The sequence below is a fragment of the Bos mutus genome, chromosome 2 (assembly GCF_027580195.1).
Source record: "Bos mutus isolate GX-2022 chromosome 2, NWIPB_WYAK_1.1, whole genome shotgun sequence".
Taxonomy (NCBI): domain Eukaryota; kingdom Metazoa; phylum Chordata; class Mammalia; order Artiodactyla; family Bovidae; genus Bos; species Bos mutus.
In genome coordinates, this window is record NC_091618.1 from 62,853,663 (window position 1) to 62,878,977 (window position 25,315).

Consider the following 25,315-nt stretch of genomic DNA (forward strand, 5'->3'; position numbering starts at 1 on the left):
CCTGATGGCAGCAGTGACTCTCCCTCCCCTAGACAGCCCAGAAGAAAGTCAGGTAGCTTGGGGCCCTGTTCCAGTTGGGTAGCCTCGGACTGGGTGACCTTGAATGGCCTTGGGCGGACAGGCTGCTCAGGGCTGTAGTGGCGAGGAGGGCATGCAATCCCCAGGACAGTGGCCGGGGATGGGTGGGGCTCAGTACGCTGTTGGTTGGAGGTGCTAGTCACGATGGGCATTTGCTGCTGCTGCTGCTGAGTCACGTCAGTCGTGTCCAACTCTGTGCGACCCCATAGACGGCAGCCCACCAGGATGCCCCGTCCCTGGGATTCTCCAGGCAAGAACACTGGAGTGAGTTGCCGTTTCCTTCTCCAATGCATGAAAGTAAAAAGTGAAAGTGAAGTCGCTCAGTCGTGTCCAACCCTTAGCGACCCCATGGACTGCAGCCTTCCAGGCTCCTCCATCCATGGGATTTTCCAGGCAAGAGTACTGGAGTGGGGTGCCATTGCTTTCTCCCAGTGGGCATTTACTGAGTCCTTATTACCTACCAGGCTGCAGGTGCATGATCTCATTTCATCCCCACAACAGTTTGCAAAGAACATTTTGCAGATGTAGAGTAAGAAGCAGAGGGGTTTGAGGGGTTTGACCCTGCCCAGAACATGGGAGGGTCTGACCCTACCCCAGTGTGTCTGCCCTGACCTGCTCCCCTCTCCCTGCTTGTCCTGGGCCAGGCCACAGGCTGCCACTACCTTGCGCGCATCAGCAGCTCCCTGGGCCTGGGTGACCTGACCCACAAAATGGGCACAGTCATCTTGTGCGGCAGCTTCTCCGGGTGGCCGCCCAGAGAGACCTGAGGGTCTGCCCTCATCTATGTGTGTCTGGTAGTCTGTTTATTGGAGAAAGACTGTTTTTCCCAGATGCCCACCTGTCTGATTAACTTTTGGGTACCAACCTGATGCTGGAAGAAAAAAACTGCTGACCATTGTCACCCTGGTCACCTATTACAGTCTTGGGATAGGCTTGGGATAGTATGAGACAATGCTCCTCCGTTTCTTGTGCTGTATGTTTTTCAAATTTACATGTAATGATCTTAATTTTTAAAAAAAATTAATGCTGTAAATATATATAATGTAAGAGGGAAGGGTCTTTCTCTGCATTATTAGTTCCATATCTTTGGCTCACAAGTATAGAGATATACATATAACACTTTATAATTACTGTGTACATATTATTCAGTGACTTGTTTTTTCCCATTCATATGTATGTGTGTGTGTGGTGACTTTTTTTTTTTTTTGCTATCACGGATTTGGATCTGTTTAATTTTTAAAATTTTTTTGGTTTCCACTATCTTTTTTTAAAAAATATAGTCTATGTGTAATATTACATAAGTTACAGGTGTACAGTATAGTGATTCAGTTTTTAAAGGCTATATTTCATTTATTGTTATTACAAAAAATTGGCTGTGTTGTATAATATATCCTTGTAACTTACTTTATACATATGTAATCTTTTTTATTGAAGTATAGTTGATTTACAATATCATGTTAGTTTCAGGTGTACAGCAGTGATTCAGTTATACATTTATATATACATTCTTGTGTGTATGTGTATATATATATATATATATATATTCTTCTGCAGCTTCTCTTCCCTTATAGATTATTTCAAAATATTGAATATAGTTCCTTGTGCTCTACAGTAGGTCCTTTACATATGTAATCTTTTATTTTATTAAAAAAATTTTTTTGGCTGTATTGGGTCTTAGTTGCAGCTCAGAGGCTCTCTAGTTGAGGTGAGCAGGCTTTGTTGCCGCAAGGCATGTGGGATCTTCCCAGACCAGGGATTGAACCCATGTCCCCTGCATTGGCAGGCAGATTCTTAACCACTGGACCACCAGGGAAGCCTCTGTTCTTTTTTATTTTTGACCATTCAGTTCATTTTGTTTTTAGCTGTACTAGTATTGCTGCATTGAATAGCCTCAGAAAAATATTTTTAATTTCATGTGTACCAGCAGTTCTGTAGACTAGAATGCAGGAGATGTGGTTGGATCCTAGGCTGTGTGTGTTTGTAGCTTTGATGGATATTGTCCAAAGGCTGGGACATCCCATCTCCCACTCCTGGCATGTGAAAGCTCATTTCCTCACATTTTGTCCTTGAGGGATGTTAGCAATCTGTTAAATGTTGGCCAATCTGATAAATGAAATTGGCATTGCATTATTTTCATTCGGCCTGTCTTTGACCACTACAGAGGTTGAACATCTTTGCATGTTCTTGGCTTGGCTGACTAGTTCCAGCTCTGTTATTTGCTTTAGGGAATTCAGTGTCAGATTCTGCCACTGTTAGTTAAAAACCTAAAACACGTCAGTACTGTCCAAGGGGCTAGGGGGTGTGTGTGTGGTGTGCACGTGTGCATATCTAGTTCAGGCAAACTGGTAGCTGGTTTGAAGCTTCTTGCCAGCTGGTAGCCTGAGGAACAAAGTTGCAAAGCACTGTAAGAAGTTGCAAAGAAGGAAGAGCTCAGCAAGAGGAGTGAAAATTATGTGAAAATTTCACTTTCACTGTCCATGGAATGTTTAATTGGAATCCAACCATGCCCATTCATCCCTGTGCTATCTGTGGCTGTTTCCTTGTTACAGTGGCTGAATGCGGGAGATGTGACGGATCTTATGGCCACATGGTTGAAAATTGTCACTGCCCAGCCCTTCCTGGATAAAGTTTGCTGATGCCTGAGCTGGGAGATGTTGGTTACTGGGGGTTATACGTGGGAGGAGGGAGGAAGTTCGGTTTGCTGGGCCCTTGCCTGGGCTGGGCACCACTTAGAGGGCTTTGCCTTTGTGTTTTATATAAACTTCCTTGGCAGGGTTTCCTCTTCTTCCCCACTGTGCTCCTTGCCCTCTTTCCCCATTTCTGCTCCTCCCTGCATGGGGTGGAGGCAGGAAGGGGAGAGACATGGAGGTTGGGTGAGAGGGAGGCTTTCATCCCCTTGTGAGTGGTGTCAAGGCTTTTAGACAAAGTCTAGGCCATTCTTCCAGGTGGTGACCAAGCTCCCTAGGAGCCTCAGTCCAGCTGAGGGCCGCCCCCCACCCCCGAAGGCTGAAACCGGAACCCTGAATTGGGAGGAGGTCACCGAGCTCCATTGGCCCCTACTGGCGGGGATGGAGCCTGTGGCCGTTGCTCCTCCGGCCCTGCCACGCTGTCAGCTTAGTTCCTCTGGTCAGGGCTGGCTGCCATCTGCAGAGGCTGAATCCTGGCCCTGGGGCTCTTCCCTGCTTTCCTTTAAAAGGCCTTGATCTGCTCCATAGTGGAGGGTGGGGCAGAGTCATTGGAGGAAATTGCCTCAAAGGCTTTGGCAAAGCTTCGAAAAGCCAAGACGTGCTATAATGACCTCATTGCAGGGGAGATTTTGAGCCAGGGACCTCCTGTGCATCTGCATCAACCAGCTGTGCTAACTGCAATATTGTCCACATTTTGGAGGTGTGGAAACTGAGGCTTACCCATGGAGCCAAAGTGATGGGCCCAGAGGGGAGTCTGGGCTCCAAACCTGGGTGCCAGCCAGATCCCCAAGATAATCGTAAGGGACTGCAGAAAAACACTGGTAGCTGCATAGCTGTGTAATGTTTTACAATGACTGTTTAATTGCAGTATATGATTATGATTTTCTATATGCAGGCGTGGTACACACTTAAAAAAATTAAGTTGAAGTGAGTTGATTAAATAAAACGGGCTCACATTTACAGCAACATGGACGGACCTAGAGATTATCATACTAAGTGAAATAAGACCAAGAAAGACAAATATCATATGTTATCACTTATGTGTGGAATCTGAAATATGACATGATTTTATCTATAAAACAGACTCACAGACACAGAAAACAGATTTGTGGTTGCCCAGGGGTAGGGAGGTAGGGGAGGGATGGACTGGGAGTTGGGATTAGTAGATGCAAACTATTGTATATAGAATCGATAAACAAGAAGGTCCTATTGTATAGCCTAGGGAACTATATTCATTATCCTATGATAAACCTTAATGGAAAAGAATATGAAAAAGAATATATGTATATATCACTGAATCATTTTGCTATATAGCAGAAATTAACACAACTTTGTAAATCAATTATAGTTCAATAAATTAAAAACAATAGGCTGATACACTGCAGGTGATTTTTAATTTCAGTGGCAAAATTGTGGGATGGAGTGTGACTGAGTAAAGCAGTGCAGCCCTTGCCCCCAGCATGTCCCTGGCACAGATGGGGTGGTGTGGGGGGGTGTACAGTGATGGCTCAGCAATGGGGCCCAAGAGAACCACCCTCTGTAGCAGGACTGGGGAGTTGGAAACACACAACCATAATGCAATGCAGAAGGCAGTGCAGAATGCAATGCCAGCTCCAACAGTTCTTCCTCCACTGAATTCTTTTGTGTGAGAGAGAAATACTTGAACAACATGGGTTTGAACTGCACAGGTCCAGTGATACACAATATTAAATTCTTTTCAATAGCAAATACGCAATCTGAAGTTGGTGGAGCCCAGAGATGCGGAGGAACCGCAGATCTGGAGGGCAGTCTGTGAGACTGTTTTCAGCCACGCTGAGCCCCTGACCCCTGCAATGTTCTAGGGTCAACTAATTCAGATCGACTGAATGCTCTAGAGATGAGAGAACAAATACTCATGTACCCAACGTGGTGTTTTCAGCCAAATTTGTTTCTGATTTTTCCTTCTTTCTAATTCTGTTGCTTTTCCTCCCAAAAGCATAATCATGATTGTGAAGTTGGTTATACCTCTGTGCACAGGTCAGGAAGATCCCCTGGAGGAGGGCGTGGCTACCCACTCCAGTATTCTTGCCTGAAGAATCCCGTGGACAGAGAAGTCTGGAAGGCTACAGTCAATGAGGTCTCAAAGAGCTGGACACAACTGAGGGACTAACACGTTCACTTTCACTGTGCACTCTAAAATTTTTACTCCTTGCACACTTGGCCATTAAAAATGACCAGTGCCATTTTTGCTGGCTCCAAACTTTATATAAAGTGGTTTTCTAGACATCCCTGTGCCCTTTGTGGAGTGTTGCTGAGATTTCTCCATGTTGGTGCGTGTCTCCAGAGGACTTATTTTAAGTTCTGTGTGCTATTCCGTTTTTAAGTTCTATAATAGATTGTGTTGCTCCTGTGACTGGATGTAGTTGGTGACAGTTTCTCACTGCAGCAACAACGCCACAGTGAACGGTCTTTGTCTAAGTCTCCCGGTGCTCATCAAGGACTTGCTTAGGACATTTCTCGAATTGATGTGCTTGACAGAAGGCCTCTGTGTCTTTAGCCTGACTTTCTTTCTTCCCCCCGAACTCTTGTCCCAGTGGTTGTATCTGTATAACACATCAATCAGCAGTGCCCCAAAGTCCATTCTCCACATGCTCAGCTGAAATTTTTTGCCTCTCTGCACAGATGTTAGATGATATCGTATTTTACTTTACATGGCCCTGTTTACTTACACCATCCGGCACATCTTTCTGTGTGTTTGTTGACCTTTTTATGTTTTCATGGGATGACCATATATGGCCCAGTCTGCCAGGTCCTTTCCCATTGATAGAGACTGTGTAAATACTAACAGCACCTCTGGCATTTTCAAAAGTGTCGCTTTATAAATGTTAACAGAGAGAGTTTTTCCTACATGATGTAAAGGGCATAATTTTTTCTTTATGTATTTGTTTCTAGTTTAAAGAAACTCTTTTCTATCCCATGATCCAAAAGTAGTCTCATATTTTTTTAGAAATGTTTTAGAAAGTTTTGCTTTTTTTCTTATAGTTTCTAATCACTGAGAATTGACTTATTATGTGTGGTATGAGGTATGGATATATTTTTCCTGTATGGATAACCTCAACTTATCCCACAGTCTTGAAAAGTCTATCTTTTTAATTTTTATTTTTTAAAAAATATTTATTTATTTGGCTGCTTTGTGTCTCAGTTGCGTCATATGGGGTCTTTTGTTTGTAACTCATGGGCTCTGGAGCTTGTGAGCTCAATAATTGAGGCTCGTGGGCTTAGCTGCTCCATGGCATGTGGCATTTTAGTTCCCTGACCAAGGATCAAATCTACATCCCCTGCATTGAGAGGCAGATTCTTAACCACTGGACCACCAGGGAAGTCCCCAAGTCTGTCTTTTTCAAATCATGTTATAGATCAAATTTCCATGTATCTAAAAATCTGTTTCCGGGCTCTTTATTTTTTTTTCCCCCATTGTTCTATTTGTCATCATTCCAAAAATGTCCTGGTTTTAGCTACTGTAACCTTATAATATGTTCAGAGTATTTTGTTGTATTATTATTAAAATTTTTATTTTATTGAAGTATAGTTGATTTACAATTCTGTCAATTTCTGCTGTACAGCATACTGATCCAGTTATATACACACATCCTTTTTCATATTCTTTTCTATTATGGTCTATCACAGGATTTTGAGTGTAGTTCCCTGTGCTCTACAGAGTATTTTAAATGGGTTAGTAATATGTGTTTCAGGGAGACTAAATAGTCTATTCTAAATAGACTAGAATAGCACACCCAGTTTATCATGAGCAAGTGATATACCACAGAATGGTCACATAGCCACCAGACTTCTAAGACCCATCTTGGTTCAGAGAACTGAGGTCATGGGCCTTAGGAATTTGAGCCTTGAAAGAAAGGGGAAGGTTTTGATAGATGGAACAGGGTCATGAAATGAAATGAATATCAAGAAATTCAGGAGCTTCCTGAGTATCAGAACCAGAAGGGGGCATTGGAAGCCACTAGACACTGTGCGGAGTAGTTTGGCTAAGTGACCAGTCTTCAGAGTCCAACAGACCTGGGTTTGATCTTCAACAAGATACTTAATCTCTGACTTTATTTCCTCATCTCTACAGTGGGAGCCATATTGGGTTTTCCTCATAAGATGGTTGCTGCTGCTGCTGCTGCTAAGTTGCTTCAGTTGTGTCCGACTCTTCGCGACCCCATAGATGGCAGCCCACCAGGCTCCCCTGTCCTTGGGATTCTCCAGGCAAGAACACTGGAGTGGGTTGCCGTTTCCTTCTCCAATGCATGAAAGTGAAAAGTGAAAGTGAAGTCGCTCAGTTGTGTCCAACTCTTTGTGACCTTGTGGACAGCAGCCTACCAGGCTCCTCCGTCCATGGGATTTTCCAGGCAAGAGTACTGGAGTGGGTTGCCATTGCCTTCTCCGAATATGGTTGAGAGGGCTAAATGAAATAATGCTCAGAAGGGCTTAGCAATGTCCCAACTCATCGCTGGATGACAGTTAAGTGATGGTGGTTTATTTATTATTCTATCCCCTTGATTCTAGGGCTTCCCAGGTGATGCTAGTGGTAAAGAACCCGCCTGTCAATGCAAGAGATGCAAGAGACGCAGGTTTGATCCCTGGGTTGGGAATATCGCCGGAAGGAGGGCATGGCAACCCACTCCAGTATTCTTGCCTGGGAAATCCCATGAACACAGGAGCCTGGCAGGCTACAGTCTATGAGGTCACAAAGGGTTGGACATGACTGAGTGCACACACATATCACACCCATCCCTTGATTCTAAGACCAACTTTTTTTTTTCTTTTTCCACATTTCACAATTCTGAAATTAGAACAGGCTTTACTGTCATACCATGTAGCAAGCAGAGGATTTTACAGACAAGGAAATGTTTTATCTAGGGTCATGGAAAAAGTCGAGTTGGCCCTCCTAGGAATTACCTTTATTTCTAGTCCTAAAGGGGAGAAGGAAGGAGAACAGAGTACCATATGTCCTGGGGATGGGGTTGCTGAGGCGCTTTATATGCCACCAGATGCTGTGCTGTGGTAGACTTTAACCAGCACACAGAATGAAGCCAGATGCCTTCAGAAAGGTGAAGGTGAGAGAGAGTCCTCTGTCCTTCAGACAACACCCACCAGGTTGGATGGGCTCAAGTTTCTGCCCCTGGCTCCATCCGCCACTGACTAGCCGTGTGAGTTTGTTCAAGTCCGGTAACCTCTCTGAGCCTCTGCTTCCTTCTGTCAGGCGGTACTCATAATCTAAACTGCGCTGTTGGTTCAGGTGAGTTAATCTCTGGGCAGACTTTCACGCTGAGTCAGCGCCCAGTAAATGGAAGCTGTTAGGTGTTTCCTGAAGGCATGTTTTTCCCCACCCACCTCCTGGCCACTGTTTTTCTTGGGGGTGACTTTCTTGATCATTCTTCCCCTCAACTGTAGAAATCTTGCCTGCTCTTTAAAGTCCATGGCAATGTTCTCTCCTTGTTCAAACCCTTCCTCCCCACCTCCCCATTCTGGGTGAGGATCACCCGCTTTGGATCTCCGTCGTTTCTTAGAGGCATTCTCTTTTTAGTTATTTTTCTTTCTTTTTAATTTTAATTGAATTTTTATTATATAGTGGAGTAAAATGGCAACCCACTCCAGTACTCTTGCCTGGGAAATCCCACGGACAGAGAAGCCTGGCGGGCTACAGTCCATGGGGTCCCAAGAGTCAGACATGACTGAGCAACTACGCCACCACCACCACCGTAGTTTACTTACAATGTCATTTTAATTTCAGGTATGTAGCAGAGTGATTCATTTATATATACATGTATCTATTCTTCTTTTCAGATTCTTTCCCATATGTTGTTATAGAATACTGAGTAGAGTTCCTTGTGCTGTAGTAGGTCCTAGTTGTTTATTTTATACATAATAAAGTATATATGTTAATCCCAAACTCCTAAGTTATGCCTTTCCAGTTTTCCCCTTTGGTGACTGTAAGTTCATCTTCTAAATCTGTGAGTCTGCTTCTGTTTTGTAAATAAGTTCATTTGTGCTGTATTTTAGATTCCACATATAAGTGATATCATATGGTATTTGTCTTTCTCTGTTTGATCTGTTTCACTTAGTATGACAGTCTCTAGGGTTTGCCTTATGCCGGTGCTGTTTTGATGTATCCCAGAGGATTGCCATCCCTTTGAGGGCAGGCGTGTGTCTTGCAAACCCTACAGTTTGAGCACAGAGGAGCCTTGCAGAGACCCCTGAGTCCCTCCTCTGCGTCTAACAGTACAGTGTTGAGCAGAACACACGCAGCCCTGGGCCTTGACAGAGCCCACTTTCTGTGGCTCCCACGGGTGCCTAGAAATGAGGCTGGCCAAGCAGAGAGATGCCCTCATCCCCCAGGTCATTTCAGCCCCAGGTCAATTCTGCCACCCTGACCTTACTCATCAGCCCGATTGTTGGTGTTGTGCAGGGTCGGAGGGGCCTGGGAGGCGTATTGGCGTTGAGGCAGCCTGAATGGAGAGGGAGCCAGGTTTCTGTCTGAAGCCTGAGCAGGGGGTTGTAGAGTGGCTGGGGGACTCCGTGGGGAAGCATATTGGCTGGGACCCCGGACCTGAAGTCCCACTTAGTAGCTCTGATCCCCAAATGGCTGCCTGTGATGCTCGGGCCTGGGAACTACTCTGTGTGGCACGGGAGATACCTCCTGCCAGGCCTGAGCTGAGCTTGCCCTGCAGAGCCTGGGGTCAGTGTTAATGGGGCCCTAGGGTGCCTGTAAACCCACAGTAATGACCATTTGGGCCTTGGGCTTCATGCCAGAGCCGGCTGCATTCTTCCTCGGGGAAGGTAGAGGACACTGGAAAAACCAGTTAGGGCGTGGGAGGCTCCATTTCATGTAGCTGTCAAGGGAGTGTTGGCTCAGGAGCCCGGAAATGTTATGTGAAAAATCTGGCTTTTTCAGAAAGGTACTAGTGTCGGTTCAGATCAGCAAGACCCTTCGGAACCAGCATGAGGGCAGGGCAGGAGTTTGGAGTCTGTGCCTTTTCCTTCTGACGGGATGTGCCCAGCAGGGCAACCTGAGTGGTTTTCATGGTCTTAGCCTGAATGGAGAGGGAGCCAGGGCTGGTGCAAGCCAGCTGGACAAGTCCTGCCCTCCTGAAGGGAGAAGGGAGCTTTGCTGAGTGGGCATCTCTGAGCCCAGCCAGCACTGTGTCCATGACCACACCACTGGGTCCCTCTGCTCATCTCCCAAGATTCACCTGGCATTTGGCACATGGTTGTTAATGCTCAGCAAATGCTTGGAATGAATGATTGATTTCAGAGTGTCTGTCCATTATGTTTTTCATTGAGAGGAGGACTATAGTAGTTTCATGGGGTTGCTTTAACAAAAGAACTACAAACATGTTGGCTTAAAACAAAGCAGAAGTTTATTCTATCCCAGTTCTGGAGGCCAGAAGTCGGGAATCCGCCACAGCCATGGGGGCTTTAGGAGAGAATTTGTTCTTCGCGTCTTTTGGCTTCAGGTGGCTCCAGGCACTCCTTGGCTTGTGGCCTCATCAGTCCAGTCTCTGCTCCCATGGGTCCCTGCTCCTTCTTTTCTCTGTGTGTCCTCTTACAAGGGCACTTGTCATTGGATGTAGGGACCTCCAGGACAAACCAGGATCATCTCTCTCACCTCAATATCCTTAACTTAATTGCATCTGCAAAAACTTTTTCCAAAGCAAAGATAATATTCTCAGATTCTGGAGATTAGGGTATGGACATATCTTTTGGGGGCTACAATTCAATCCACTCCAAGGAGTCTTAATATTTGTCTAATCATTGCTTTTTTAGATATAGTAAGACTGTTAACCACTGGGTTTGTGCCGCTCCTAGATGCATATATATCTATATCTGTGTCTTTCTCTACATTAGATTTCCTTTTCTTTCATTGATTTAGGTTCAGTCCTTCCCCATTGAGTGTCTGATAAACAATCATTCATGTTAACACAAAACTTTAGGAAATTAACTTTTTAATCTAGTGGTAACTTGGATTAAATCTGCAAAACCCAGGGAAACCTGAGTGAGGTCTGGGGTTTAGTTGATTGCACTGTGCCATGGTCAGTTTTGATAATGTACCATAGTGAATTCAGATGCCACCCCTGAGGGAAGCTAGGGGATGATACTCAGGACCTTTGTGTACTATTTTTGTAACTTCTTGAGAGCCTATCATTATTAAAAAAAAATTTTTTTTAACAGTTTGATTGGATATACCAAGACCAATGATGAAATCATTTGTTCTCTCTTATTTGCAACACATCCATTGTTAACCTGCAATTTGTGGCGAGGTGTTTTAGAGTTGTCACTGAACTTGATTTGGAAAAAGTTGACATCGTTTGATAGGTGGTCTTTCTGTCTAGGAATGTTTTGTGTTGTATTTTTTCAAGGTATGTTTTATCTTCCAGTAAAATGTGTGTAGTTTTCTTCAGGTAACTTGTAGATATTTTAAAGTTTGGGGTTTTAAGTTTGTTCTTATGGATGGATCTTTTCCCTATCTGTATTCTTTAACTGGCTCTTGCTGGTTACATGTCCCTGAACAGAATCCCCACACCTTTCAAATACATGAAATTCTTTTAGCTTGAGAAAATGCTCTTCATTCTGCAGTTAGAGACAATGTTTAACAGGTTTTTATTCATTCCTTTAAACTTGCTCTCAGAAAGGGTCCATCTGTTCAGTTATTGAATGTAGATTTAAGTATCTGTTTTCTTCATCTGAGTATATGGGGGATGTTCTTTATAAAGAAATACAAAGTTGTGCTCTGTAAATGTAATGTTAACTGTATTGTTTTGGATTCTGTCTTTGAACATTGTAGAGGTGCTGTCTCTCTCCAGGGGTCATGTGCATTACCTGGGGGGCCCTGGGTCCCTACCAGGTCAGATGGACAAATGGGGTGTCCTGTCCATAGTGTGATATGAACTTTTCTTGTCCCTGGCTTTTCTTCTCTGCTTTGGTCGCAGAGCCATGAGGCCTGGGTGGGCATTGAGAAGGCCTCTAGCTTGCCGAAGCCCCAAAATTGAAAACAGAAGTGGAAAATGTACCATTAACCTCCCTCCAGGTCAATCTTACGAAATTCGACTGCTGGAGAACAGGAAACTGGGAGATTTTCAGGATCTGAACACAAAATATGTGAAGGTAAGGCTCCGGTCCGCACCTTGCCTGGACACCTGGGGGTGCTTGATTGGGGGCCTAACACCTGGGCTTGCACTGGGAATCAGGAGTGCCTGGGAGGTTTGGGGAAAGCTCCAGGGACAGAGGTGGGCTCAAGGTCCCTGGAGTGTGGGGTCTGAGGGGCCTTGGTCAGGCCGGCAGTGCTGGGAGCTGATAGCCAGGTCACACAGACTCGGGTTGCAGCCTGGCTTTGCCTCTTCCCAGTGTTTTCTGAGCCTCAATTTGCTCACTTGCACAGAAGGTTTGTGAATGACCCCTGTGTACGAACACATAGCAGCCCCTTGAGAGCAGGGCATCCCCCGCTGTTTGTGCTGTTGTTCCTATTGTTTGGGTTCCAAGGAGGGAGGGGTGACATGAGGAGCTAGGGGGAAAGGCCCCAGGCAGAGGGCCTCGGAGGAAGAGAGGTTTGTCTGATTGGGGGAAGGTCAGGGTGGGTTCCTTGGGGGTCCCTCCGGGCCCCACACTCAGCTGTTCTCCCCCGCCCGCCACCCCCCCCCCCAACCCCGGCCCCGGCCCCCAGAGCATCATCCGCGTGGTGTTTCATGACCGGCGTCTGCAGTACACGGAGCACCAGCAGCTGGAGGGCTGGCGGTGGAGCCGGCCTGGGGACCGGATCCTGGACATTGGTGGGTTTCTGGGCTGAATGGGGGTTCTTCCTGGGCACCATCAGGACCCAGCAGTGTCCAGGGCCTCTTACCACACTTCTGCCTTGTGTGAAACCCCATGGGAGCTGGTGGAGGTGACCACATCATGAGCCCTGCCCTCGGGGAGTATCCCTTTTGGGGTACATGGGGAGGGGCATTTAGAAATAAGGACCTGTTGTCAGGAAGTAAGAAGCAGGGAAACCTTCACAGAAGGATCCTGACTTGATGGAGGGCAGGGTGGGCATCAGAGAAGGGGCAACCGAAATGGAACTGAGGGCTCAGGCAGTGGTCCACAGGCTTTTTATTCACAAAACTTGGGGCGAGATGGGTTTTGGAATTCAGAAGTTGGAATAATAGTAGGGTGTGTAGACCTGCAGTCGGGTCACACCACGAACAGGCCATGTTCTTGTAGCCATATAGAGTGATGGCACACAATGGGGCGAGGGCTCGGAATAGCTTCATGGAGATTCAAGTCAGGATTCTGCCAAATGAACTACGCAGAACCCAGCTTTCAGAACTCTTGGCGTTTCAAACTGTGTAAGGAGTTTGGACCTGTAATAGGAGTCCTTCCCGAAATATTGGGAGTGGCTGACGATTGCACTTTTGTGTGTGTGTGTGTGTGCACAGATATTCCACTGTCTGTTGGTATCTTGGACCCCAGGGCCAGCCCAACCCAGCTGAATGCAGTTGAGTTTTTGTGGGATCCTTCAAAGAGAGCGTCTGCGTTCATTCAGGTGAGCAGAAAGGAGGTTGCCCTTTTGGGGAGGTCAGAACTTTGGGGTCCATCATGTTGTTTCTCAAAACCATCCATGGGTGGGGCCTTGATGGGCTTTTGCCCTTGGCTACAGGCAAGGAGGCTGAGAGGGAGGGTGAGCGGAGCCCAGAGCCATGAGACTGGTTGGTCACTGGGGCTAGGAGGAAGATTTGGGATGTGTGGGTGATTTCCTGTGTGGGTGTTGCTTATCAATATGTAAGCTTTTTACACAGTAACTGAGTCCTAGCATAAATAATTTGAAGTACAAATTTTTTTTCATAATTGTTTCTATTAAATGTTTAATTCTGAAACTCCTGGTATGAAAGTGAAAGTCTTAGTTGCTCAGTTGTGTCCGACTCTTTGCAACCCCATGTACTGTATATCCTGCCAGGCTCCTCTGTCCATAGGATTCTCCAGGCAAGAATACTGGAGTGGGTTGGCCATTTCCTTCTCCCGGGGATCTTTGCAACTCAGGGATTGAACCCGGGTCTTCTGCATTGCAGGCAGATTCTTTACCATCTGAGCCAACAGGGAAGCCCATAAGAGCTTCTGCTATGGACCTGACCTTATGTTAAACACTACAGCAGATCCAGGTGCCCGAGGGCATGGCCAGGGCCCTGTGCTTCTGGGCTTCCCCTGGCTCTCTCACTTGCTGTGGGTCCCTTTTTGAGCTTCTTGGTTTTTCTCCCTGTCTTATAAATTAGAGAATGAAAACAGAGCCATGACCACAGGCCTGGTTCATAGTAATCACTCAGTGAGAGTAAGTGACCTTTTTGCCTTGCATAGTTATAATACTCAAATTGCATTTCAAAAGAATTATTATAATATTATTGTTTATTATTACAACAATATGTATTTGTATTGAGTTGGCCAGAAAGTTTGTTCGGATTTTTCATACCACCTTTTGGAAAAAACTGCAACTAACTTTTTTACCAACTCAATATTATGACAATGTGATTATGTTATTATAGCAATCAGTACACATCAAGTGCTTTCTATGTAGCAGGCACTTATCAGAAGTCCAGAAATGGTTCTAGCTTCTGGCCTGGCCTGAGTAACCTGGGGACTAAGGGACTAGGCTCCTAAGGACTAAGCTGTGGTCCCTGCTCTGTGGTCTCTGGGATTTGTCCAGGCAGAGGTCTCAGGGGGAGGAGTGAGAGAGAGTTATGGGGTCAGTGGGCCTGGAGTAATGGCAAGGACTTAGCTGGTCAGGCAGGGCCTCCAAGGTCAAAGGATGGAAGTGAGAGGCTGTGGGGGGTGGCCAGTGGCCTGATGCAGTGGCCAGCACTGGGGGACAGCAGGGAGGTGGAGATGGGTCTGACTGTGTGGGATGGACACATCTCCTGGGAGAGGAGCTCCTGGGGGTTCAGACCCCACCCTCGCCCACCTCTGGCTAACTGCGTACCGCATCCCCCGCAGGTGCACTGCATCAGCACTGAGTTCACCCCGAGGAAGCACGGGGGTGAGAAGGGTGTGCCCTTCCGGGTGCAGATCGACACCTTCAAACAGAGCGAAAATGGAGAGTACTCGGAGCACTTGCACTCAGCCAGCTGCCAGATCAAGGTGTTCAAGGTAGGATGGCCACCAGCGTCCCGCCCACCGCCACCCCAGCCCAGGACTGGAGGCCAACACCCCAGAGCTCAGCAATGAGGGCAGTGGCCAGGGGCTAGGGGCTCCTGCCTGGGCTCTTTCACCCTCACAGGCAGCCGAGCTCAGCTCTGCTTGACCAGAGTGATGGGACTGGCACAGTTAGAGATTTCTGTTTTCCTCCCAAGCACTTTGGCCACAGAGTCTGTGATTGCCCATTAGAGTCTCCTTAAAAAACAAGTCAGGAGACCCCCTTTGAAGGTCCTGACCATGGGTGTTATTTTTTAAAATGTTTTTATAGCAGTATAGTTAATTTACAAAGTTGTGTTAGTTTCAGGTGTATAGCGCAGTGATTCAGTTATATGTATCAATTCTTTTCCATTACAGCTTATTACAGAATATTTCATATAGTGCCCTGTGCTGTACAGTGGGTCCTTGTTGGTTATCTGTTTTACACATGTTACTGTGTATGTGTTAATCCCAGTGGATCCTGTTCTTTAGGGCCCCAAGACCCTTGTCCCTCTGCTATGGCCTCCTGGTACCGCCTCCCTTTTCCTTTCTTGCCTCACCCTCTGCAGTTGCCTGTCATTGTTTCTCATCCCATCTCTCTGGACAGATTATTTCCTAAAAATGACTGCCAGTGGTGCAGCTCAAGGTGGCCCTGGGGGGAGGGGGTGACAGCAGAGTCCACGTCACTCTGGTGGGTGCACCAGCCCTGAGCAGGACCGCTGCCAGCAGATGGGACCTGCCCGCTTTCCTGGGGAATCCCAGCAGGTGCCTGAGGACCAGCCCGGTGCCTTTCCCTCTCCTTCTGGTCTTTCGCAATCAGGACCTGGGGACTTATTGACAGAGTTCCAGCTGCTGGAGCTGGAGATTCCAGAGGGAGAGGCTGTAAAAATGAGGGCCTGTCCCAGAAGAAGCTGGGTCAGTGTTGCTGTTTCTGAGCTAGGGATAGATGTGGAAATAAGCGCCCACAGGTAGAACCATCAGCCTGGTGGCAGAGTGCTCATCTGGCCTGTTTCCCAACTGGACAGGAAGGCCCTGAAGCTGCTGTGTCTGCACTTAGGTGACCACACAGCTGGGCAGCCAGCTTCATCCCCACTGATAGTGTCTGGCCGTCTGAGGGCTATGGGCAAAGGGTTCTGAGGCCTTGGCCAGGCTGTATGTGTTGGTGGAGGTGAGTTTGTCTCTGCTGCCAGAGTGGTGGCACCTCCAGAAACCTATGTCAGCATGATGAAGACTTGAATCTGGCCTCTGAAGGAAGTTACATTTCTCCCCCATGTTTATATCTCCCTCCTGATGTAAAAAAAAAAAAAAAAAAAAAATCACCAAAGTTGAGTGGCTTAATACTACATTATCTTCTAATGCTGAAGTCTGAAATGGGTTTCACTGGGCTAGGGTCAGGCGTCAGGAAGATTAAATTCCTTTCTGGAGGCCCTAGGGGAGAATCTCTTTCCTTGGCATCTCCAGCTTCTAGAGGCATCTGCTTTCCTTGGCCCGTGGCCCCTCCTCCATCCTCAAAGCCAGCACTACCCCAATCCCTCCATGCTCCCCGCAACACACACTTTAAGCCTCCATGATTACACTGGGCCCACTGGGATGATCCAGGCTCACCTTCCTATTTTAGTCTCTCACTCTTGGCAATCCTGATTCCATTTGCAACCTTGCCCTCTTGTGCCCTAAGGTAACATTCTCCCAGGCTCTGGGAATTAGGACGGGGCCATCTTTGGAGAGCATTAGTCTGCAGATCCTGTTTACCAGTGCCTCTGGTCTTGGGTTCTTGATTCCAGCTCCCCCTGGACAGCTCTGAGGCTGCACAGTGGTGGTCTCTGCCTGTCCTGCAGTCCCATCCTCTCTTGGTTGTGTGCAGACCACATCCCACCAGCCATCTTCTGCCCTCAGGTGGGGGTGCATCCAGTGTGATGCCCTGGGATCAGGCCCTGGGCCAGGCAGTAGGAGGGAGGAGCAGTCTGTGCCAGGGATGCTCAGTTCTCCCCATGGCCCCTGACAGCTCCCCCTCTTACACCTCAAGGCGGACACTCAGAAATGAGGCCTCTACCTGGCTCCTCAACACCACACCAGGCCTTATTGGGGGAATTGATCTGGAAGCTGCTTTGGCATCTCCTGCAAGAGGGAAGGAGCATCTGTCACCCAAAATGAAAGTGAAAGCAAAAGTGTTAGTCGCTCCGTCGTCTGTGTCTGACTCTTTGCAACCCCATGGACCATAGCCCACCAGGCTCCTCTGTCCATGGAATTCTCCGAGCAAGAATGCTGGAGTGGGAAGCCATTCCTTTCTCCAGGGAATCTTCCTGACCCAGGGATCCTACCTGGGTCTCCTGGATTTCAGGCAGATTCTTTACCATCTGAGCCGCCAGGGAAGCCCTGTCACCTGAAATGAGCTCCTCAGAATGCCTGAGGTGGCCTGGCCACCCACCCACAGGAGCAGTCGAGATAGGTGTGCACCAGGGCCAGGCAGAGCCCTGCCAATCTGTCCGTAACTCTCCTATCTCAGGTCACCCTGGTTACTAGGAAGCCCCTGGCTTCTTGGTGCTGCCCTGGGGCTCTGTGGGGATGTCTTAGGACTCTCCCTTTCCTGCCAACTCCTTGCAGGGGTCTCCCTGGGGCTGAGTGGTGTCCCCCACAGGCAGGCTCAGCCTTGTTCTGCCAGTAATACTTCTGGGCCAGGAGGAAAGGCCTCCTTTCTGGGACAGGATGGAGGTGGAGCAGGGAAACCAGATGATGGGGGTCCAGCTGCCACACGCCTGGATCTCCCACTGGACACCAGATCTGTCGTTCATGTCCCCATAGGACCCCCAGCAAAGCTTCCTCCCTCCAGCCTGGGTGTCCTCCCAAAGGCTATTTCCTAATGCCCCCTGAGTTGGGAGTCAGCAGCTGCAGCCTGAGGAAAGTGCCCACCAGGATGATCCCAAAGGCACCATGGAGCGGAAGGGTGGATTTTCTTCCCTAACTGCCCACCTCGTGTGGTCTGCCCTGTACAGAGTAAAACACTCAGTTCAGGGCCCTTTGGAGTCTTGATATCTGACCCCACCCACCAGACTGTGAACTCGGGAGGGGATAGTCTTAGTGGTCCAAATGGTCCCCATCAGCTGTGCCTGCTGGAGCCAGCATGGTGGCTGGGTTCCATGGTGGTTCCTCTCTGGTCTCAATGGGTCACTGGACCTTCTGTCTCCTTAATCGTAAATGAGGCTGATAGTAGTACCTGTGAGGCCTGGATACCTGTGAATTCCTCAGGTGCTCTGGGCGCCCAAGACAGGCCATGTCAGGATGGATGTTACCCTGCAGGCAGATTGTAAGCTGGGAATGTGCTTGGAGTCCTAAACGTTAGGGCCAAGGAGGCCTTAGAGGTGGACCGCGAGTGTAGATGGAGCCCTGGCTAACAGTTACTAGTTTGTCCGCTTCCTGTCTCTCTCCATGGGGAACCCAAGGAAGGCTCCTGAGAGGTCCTTTCCATTAGCAAGTGGCCACTGGTAAAGCTCTGCCCCAAGCATGCCTGCCAGAGAAGCTGAGCAGACCCCGTAAGAGTCTCTGAAGGACCAGGAGGGGCTCTGAGCTCCCTTGGGATGGGCAAGGGTTCCAGGCAGGAGGACCATGTGTCGGATGCCTGGGAGGTGAGAGACAGTCTTTCCTGTTTGCGAGACCCTGCTTGGGGTGAGGGGGGAGTGTGCCAGCCTTAGGGGCCGCCCCTCAGCTCTGGATCTCCCCCAGACAGCTGCCTCTGCCAGCTTTGAGCTCATTGGACCCCTGTGCTCTGCACTTACAGCCAAAGGGAGCCGACCGGAAGCAGAAGACCGACCGGGAAAAGATGGAGAAAAGAACAGCCCAAGAGAAGGAGAAGTACCAGCCATCCTACGAGACTACCATCCTCTCAGAGGTGAGCCGGGGGCCTCCTCCTGCGGGTGGGCAGGGGGGCTGTCAGCCGGATCCTTGGAAAAGTGCCCATTTGGGGTGAGTGCTTCTGAGAGTGCTGTTCAGTCCTGGTGTGTTCCCGTGTCTGGAACTGCTGGCATCTGAGGCCTGGTGTCCAGGGACATGTTTTACAAATACCTTCTAACTCTCGGCTGCTGTTGGCGCATTTCACCAGGCACATTTCAAAATTAGGTGTTTTTTTTTTTTAATAGGTAATATATTCATGTGGTCCAAATTCAAAAGATATAAGCATCTCCATCAGAAAATATCTCTCCCAGCACTATCCAGCCTCGGTTTCTCTTCCCCAGGGCGGTAGGTGACCCTGGGTCCTTCTGTATCGGGCCCCACATTCTCTGCGAAGGAAACCAATTCAAACAAGTTTGCCCCATATGTGCTTTTTTCCCCCAACAGTACACACACACACACACACACACACAGTCACTGTTCTAAGGTTGACTGTCTCTATTTCCTGGCATTTCTTATTTGTTCATAAAGAGCTTTCCAGTGCTTCATCCAGCTCTATAGCCTTCTCTGTGTGGACAGCTGCTGGCGGATGCTGGACTGTTCTCAGGCTCCTGCTGTTTCACACAGGGCGCTGTGAACACCTTGCTCATGTGAAGTTCTCCACGAGGAAAGAATGTCTGCAGCTTCTATTCTCAGAGAGGGGGTTGCTGGGTTCAAGGGGGTAACACTCTCTGGCTGTTGGGATGGATATTGGGGTGCTTTCCTCATAACCCAGGTACTGACACCAGCCTGCTCTGTCCTTCCATCCAGGGTCCGTCTGAGACGCTCCCTATCGAAGGCTCCTTTTCCTCTTGTCACGGGCCCTTCCTGCTGCTGCTGCCACATTTACTGGGCTCTGTTTTTGATTTTAATAACTCTTCCCCACTGTGCCCTGTGATCAGGCCAGCTAATAGGTGTTGTGTGAATATTCTGACTTACTCAGGAGGCCCTCCATGGATGCCTGAGGTCCAGTGCTGACCATGGTGGGGTTAAGTCTGTGTGAAGGGTGAGGTCCAAACACAGGGTGGCTCAGAGACCAGTGACTAGGTCCTGTCTGAGGAGCTGTGCATGTATGTGAGGATATGTGTGTGGGTGTGAGAGAGAGACACACACAAGCCATCTGCAGAGGAGTATTTGCAAAAGGAGAGCAGGGACACTAATTTTGCAGACAGATGCACACTGGCCTTTCATTGGATTGAGGCTGACTGTGGCTGAGAGCCCGGGCACAGGAGGAGCCCTGCCCCTGGAAGCTGGTCAGAGCCAGAAATACATGGTGTGGGGCAGCACTTGGACACTTAGCTCTTCCCGGGCTTGGTATATGCTGGTGACATGCCCTGAGGACCCTCCCTGCTCCCCAGTCCTGCCTGTGGCCACCTCTGCTTCCAACCTGGGCCTTAGCCTCTGGTGCCTGCCTCTCCCCTGACTTCCCTGCTGGAGGACAGGTCCCCTAGGTGCTCCAGGCTATGTCCCAGCCCCTCTCCCCAACCAGGTATTGAAATCCCTACCCAATCTGTAACTTTAGGAACTACTGCCTCCCCTCTTGTCAGCTCATCAGTTTTCCTACCCCCAAGGGCTCCAGGATTTGGCACCAACACATTCCAGCCCTCACTCAGAACAGAGTTAAATATTGACCCACCCTGTGGTCAGGTGGGTGATCGTAAGTCTCAGGAATGCTTCCATCTGACCGTGTCCAGAGCAGGGCCATCGCAGAAAAAGGAAGTGGTGAATGCTTGGTCCCCCAACCCCCAGGCAGCACCCACATGTCTAGGCTTGCTTTGGGGGACTCCTACATGTTCATTTAGGCTTCAACACAAGAAGTTCCGGGCATTCAGGGGTCACGTCATTTGTGTTGCTGTGTCTCCCTCGACTCCTGGGTTGAGCAGGATGCCTCAGATATTATAAACACCCATGGAATTGTGCTGGGGACAGGCTGCTACAAGCCAGTGTGGAGGTGCCTGTCCCTGTCATCTGAGGCCCATCAGGAGATGCTATTAGTAATACGGAGCTTCGTCGATGATTATCTTTTGGAAGTGGCCCAGTGCTCCCTGTTTCTTGCATCTACACCCATTTGTCTGCATGGGGAAGACCTGCCTGTGGGCACCTGGCCTGTCCTGCACTGATGAGGTTTCCCTCTTTGCTTTGGCTGCTCGGAAGCTCTGACAGACATGTGTCATGCTTTGCTTGCCCTGGGGATGACCTACTGATGACGAGGTCTCTTCTTGGCTCTATCTGATTTCTTCCGTGTGGTCTGAGCACCCCGCCCATCCCTGGGTACCAGGTCAGTGTGGGTTGGGTGTTGAAAGATTGTGATTTTACACTGAGTGGGAGGGCTAGGGAAGCTGGGCTCATCTCATCTGCAGGTCTGGGTCCTCGGGGACCACTGCCACCCTGTGCTGTCTCCCCACAGTGCTCCCCATGGCCCGATGTGGTTTACCAGGTGAATAGTGCCTCATCCCCAAGCTACAATGGCTCACCAAGCAGCTTCGGCCTCGGCGAAGGGTATGTGCACCCTCTCTCCTTTGTGGGCTCTAAAGTGACCACAGGTGTGGACTCATTCCCCAGCTTCCTCTCTGTGTCTTCACTGCTCTTGTAGCCCAGCATCAATTGGGTTTCAGGGCAGTTGACTGGTGTTCACGACCATTTTTAGCATCATGTGTACAGGTTTTCGTGCTTGATTACACTTCTAGAAAGGCCGACTGGTGGAGTAACTAAGCACCCAGCACCCACTCCCTCCCCAAGTTAAGGTGGGCCAGCCCACGAGCTCCTGGGCCACCTCCTAGACAGCTGGGGCCTCAGGAGGTGGACGTCTGGACCCCGTAGTGGCTGGAGGGGCTTCTTAGATCTTGCTGCAGCCCTTGTGCATGGTCACTGGGCAGAGGGGCTCAGCTCAGGATCTTCCCCACCCCTCTGGGTATCCGGACCCACAGCACAGAAGCGACCCACCTCTGGTCACCGGCTCTGCCAAGGCCCAGGCCGTGCTGATTCCAAGGTGACAGATGTGCAGGGGCCAGCAGGCAGCTGTCCCTCCTATCCTGCGGTGTCACTGTGAGGACACTGCCCTCCTATTGGTGGGGTCAGGGAGGATGACAGACGGGTTTAACAGGCGCGTGTAGAACATGCGGGTTGTTTGGAGCCCCTCCTTGGCAGAGAACTTTACTGATGGGCAAGCCAGACAAGAACTTGATTTACTAGGTAAGGACAGTCCTTACCTAGAAGGGGGCACAAGGAAGGGCTGCTGTATTTTATTCAGGCAGTGAAAAAAAATGAAAGTATTAGTCGCTCAGTCATGCCCGACTTTTTGTGACCCCGTGGGCTATAGCCCACCAGGCTCCTCTGTCCATGGGATTCTCCAGGCTGGAATACTGAAGTGGGTTGCCATGCCCTTCTTCAGGGGATCTTCCCAACCCAGGGATCGAAGCCGGTCTCCTGCACTGCAGGCAGATTCTTAACTCTGCACCTTTCTGGGGGCAGATTCCTTCACTTCCTGCAGCCTCAGTTTCCCTACTTCCAGGGGAGTATGAATTCCACATTCGGTCAGGGGCATATATATAGAGTCCTGGTACCCCCAGACCCAGATGACCTGCATCTATAGTCACTGATAACTGCCCTAGGAATCCTTGCTGCAAAGGTCTTTTCTTTTTTCCTTATTGTTACAGTGGGCTTTCCAGGTGGTGCTAGTCGTAAAGAACCTGCCTGCCAGTGCAGGAGACATAAGAGACGTGGGTTTGATCCCCTGCAGGGCTACAGTCCATAGGGTCGCAGAGTTGGACGTGACTGAAGCAACGAAGCAACTTAGTGTATGCACACACACACATACACACTTACATACATAATGTAAATTTTATCGTTTGAACAGATTTAAGTGTCCAGGTCAGTGACATCAGGTCCACTCACATTGTAGTATTACCACCATCCATCTGGGAGGGTCATCTCTGACTGTCTTTCTCTTGGCTTAAAAGCCCAGGTGTTCAGGTTTCTGTCTCCCTTTGGGGGAAAGCCATGAGAAAGATTTTCTCCCGATGGATGCCAAACTATGGGTGCTGTTGCTGCAGAATGGTTCCCCAGGGATTCCTCTGCCCTCTCCTGGGTGTGGTTGGCCCTTTGCCGTCTTCACACCAAGTCCCTGTGAGGCTTGAGGCCCAGTCTCCTTTGTCAGCCTGCACTTCCCACTGACTGGGGCTCGGGGTGGGGACCATGAAATCTGCCCAAAACAAACCCGGATCCTTAGAGGAGGGATGGGGGTGTGTAGCTCATCAGAACCCTTGTCCACACCAGAGGCTTTGCTAAGAATTTCCAGGGACAGAGCAGGGCTCCTGCTTGTATTTTTCTGGAGGACCCATTTTGTTTCCAGCAAGCCCCGGAGCTGAGGGACGTGAAGGGCAGGCCAGCAAGGAGCATCCTGGCTGCTCACCACCTCTCCTCTTCCTTTGCAGCAACAGCTCCCCAACCCACCCAGTGGAGGCCCTGCCTGTGGGCAGTGACGTAAGTGACTGCTGTGGTGGGGCACTGGCTACCTGTTCCCGCATGGGTGAGTGAGCGCCCCCTCAAGGCCTGTCCTCTCTGCCTGCAGCACCTGCTCCCCTCGGCCTCCATGCAGGACGCCCAGCAGTGGCTCCACCGCAACAGATTCTCCCAGTTCTGCCGGCTCTTCGCCAGCTTCTCGGGTGAGCATCTCTGAATGGTTCACAGAATCTACCGGGATCTCAGAACACTCAGCACGTGCTCTGGGCACCCAGGGGCTGTGGTCTGTCCTGGGGACATAGAGGCATGTGGTCACTCATGTGTGCTGGCCCTGGGCCCAGGGCTCAATGGGCGGGCCTGCCCCTGGGGTGTCCACCTGCTCGTGGCTTTAAGGGAGGGCCATTTGGGAGCCTTTTCAAGCTGCTCCTTGCCTGCGGGGTGGGCTCTGTGCCTCCTGGAGAGGCCCCTTAGCCAAGAAGGCCAGAGTGTACTCAGCAAGCCTCCTGGCCTCTTCCTCCCAAATGCTGCTCATCATGCTGTCTCTAGGTAAGCAATGTGGGAGGTGGTGGTGGTGCAGCCAAGGTGAGAAGGGAAAGCTGGCTCTTCCTTCTGTAAAGGCTTTTCAAGCCCTTGCTGATGAGCCCATCAGATAGCAGCTCTGAGCTGGGGGTAGTGGGGGACAGGGAAGCTGAGCCATGAACCTTGCCCCCTGGCAGTCCAGAGTGACAGGGAGTCAGTGTTGGCTGGAACTAGAGGAGTGGCCACCAAAGACATCTGTGGTAGCAGAAGGGAAACAGCACCCCAACAGTCATCTTTGAGCTCAGTTCTTCTTAGCACATCCTTTGTGCTGGGGGTGGACGGGATAAGGGCAGTCAGGCAGGGACTCCAGCCTCGGGCAGCTCTGAGTTGGCGCAGAGGTGTAAACTGCCCATCTCAACGCACTGTGACCCTTCTGTGATGGCCAGGAGGGACTTGGAAGACTGGGAGGGAGGCGGGGCGCCTCCACCTTAAGCAAGGTGTAGTGTAGACCTCATTGAGGAGGTATCTTTGAGGAAATCCTGGAAGGAGTGCGAGTCAAGTGGGTGTGTGTGTGTTGGGGGTGATGAGCTTTCCAAGCAGAGGGCAAGTGTAAGGTTGGGGCCTGTCTGGTGTGGCCACAGAGACGAGGGCCCAGATGATGGGGTTGAGTGGGTCAGACAGGAGGTGAGGTCAGAGAGGGAGGTGCCCAGGGACCTTGGTGCAACAGTGTTAGGGTGTGGCTTTTATTTCCTATGAAAGGGGAGCCAGCGTGACTGCAGAAGTATACCCCAAACTGTACCTAACTGCGGCAGGAAAAGTGGGTAGACGCTGTAACTCTGGGCCACGTGGCTGTTGGCCAGGTTTTAGCAGAAGGCTGATGTCATCCTTGTACCTTGGAAAGTCCACGTGAGCTCAGGGCTGTTGGGGGCTGTTCGGTCTTTGAGGAAAGGACCATGTCCACCAATTATGATCACCCCAAACTGGGAGCACCCACGATGCCCATCAGCAGAGAGAGGGTACAGGCATTGTGGTTTATTCATGTCATGAGTACTCTCTAAAAGTGGGCATGAATGATTTATACTGCATGCAATACAGATGAGCCTTAAATGAAACTTGGAGGGAGAGTCAGACTTAGAAAGGTGCAGTTTCCAATTCCATTCACATAAGTGCCATGTGAATGGAAAACCGAGTGAAACTCCTCTGTGTGTAAGAAATCAGGACAGCAGTTTCCCAGAGGTGGGGAGAGGGATAGTAGCTGGCCTGAGGGGCATGTGAGCTGGTGGGAATGTCCTACCTCTTGATCTGGGTGCTAGGTGCATGGGTGTCTGGGTACCCAGGCTCCCCGGCAGCCTCCAGAGAGCCATGAGTTTCTGCCTACAGGCAGGTACACACATGATCAGTGCCACGTGCTGATAAGATACATCATGGACAGTGATGCTAATAAAAGGCCCGGAGGGAGAGTCAGGCCCAGGTAG

General features: G+C 49.5%; 1 protein-coding gene across 2 annotated transcripts in view; it reads left to right on the forward strand.

Moving 5' to 3' along the window:
* The window catches only part of TFCP2L1 (transcription factor CP2 like 1), a 68,603-nt gene that overhangs the window by 26,796 nt on the left and 16,492 nt on the right, over window positions 1-25,315 (forward strand). For both annotated transcript variants that reach the window (XM_005889852.2, XM_070389142.1), the window contains 8 exons: window positions 11,833-11,909; window positions 12,466-12,571; window positions 13,217-13,323; window positions 14,763-14,915; window positions 18,712-18,822; window positions 21,268-21,359; window positions 23,294-23,342; window positions 23,431-23,524. In XM_005889852.2, coding sequence (XP_005889914.2) covers window positions 11,833-11,909; window positions 12,466-12,571; window positions 13,217-13,323; window positions 14,763-14,915; window positions 18,712-18,822; window positions 21,268-21,359; window positions 23,294-23,342; window positions 23,431-23,524 — 789 coding nt within the window. The remainder of the gene's footprint in view (window positions 1-11,832; window positions 11,910-12,465; window positions 12,572-13,216; window positions 13,324-14,762; window positions 14,916-18,711; window positions 18,823-21,267; window positions 21,360-23,293; window positions 23,343-23,430; window positions 23,525-25,315) is intronic.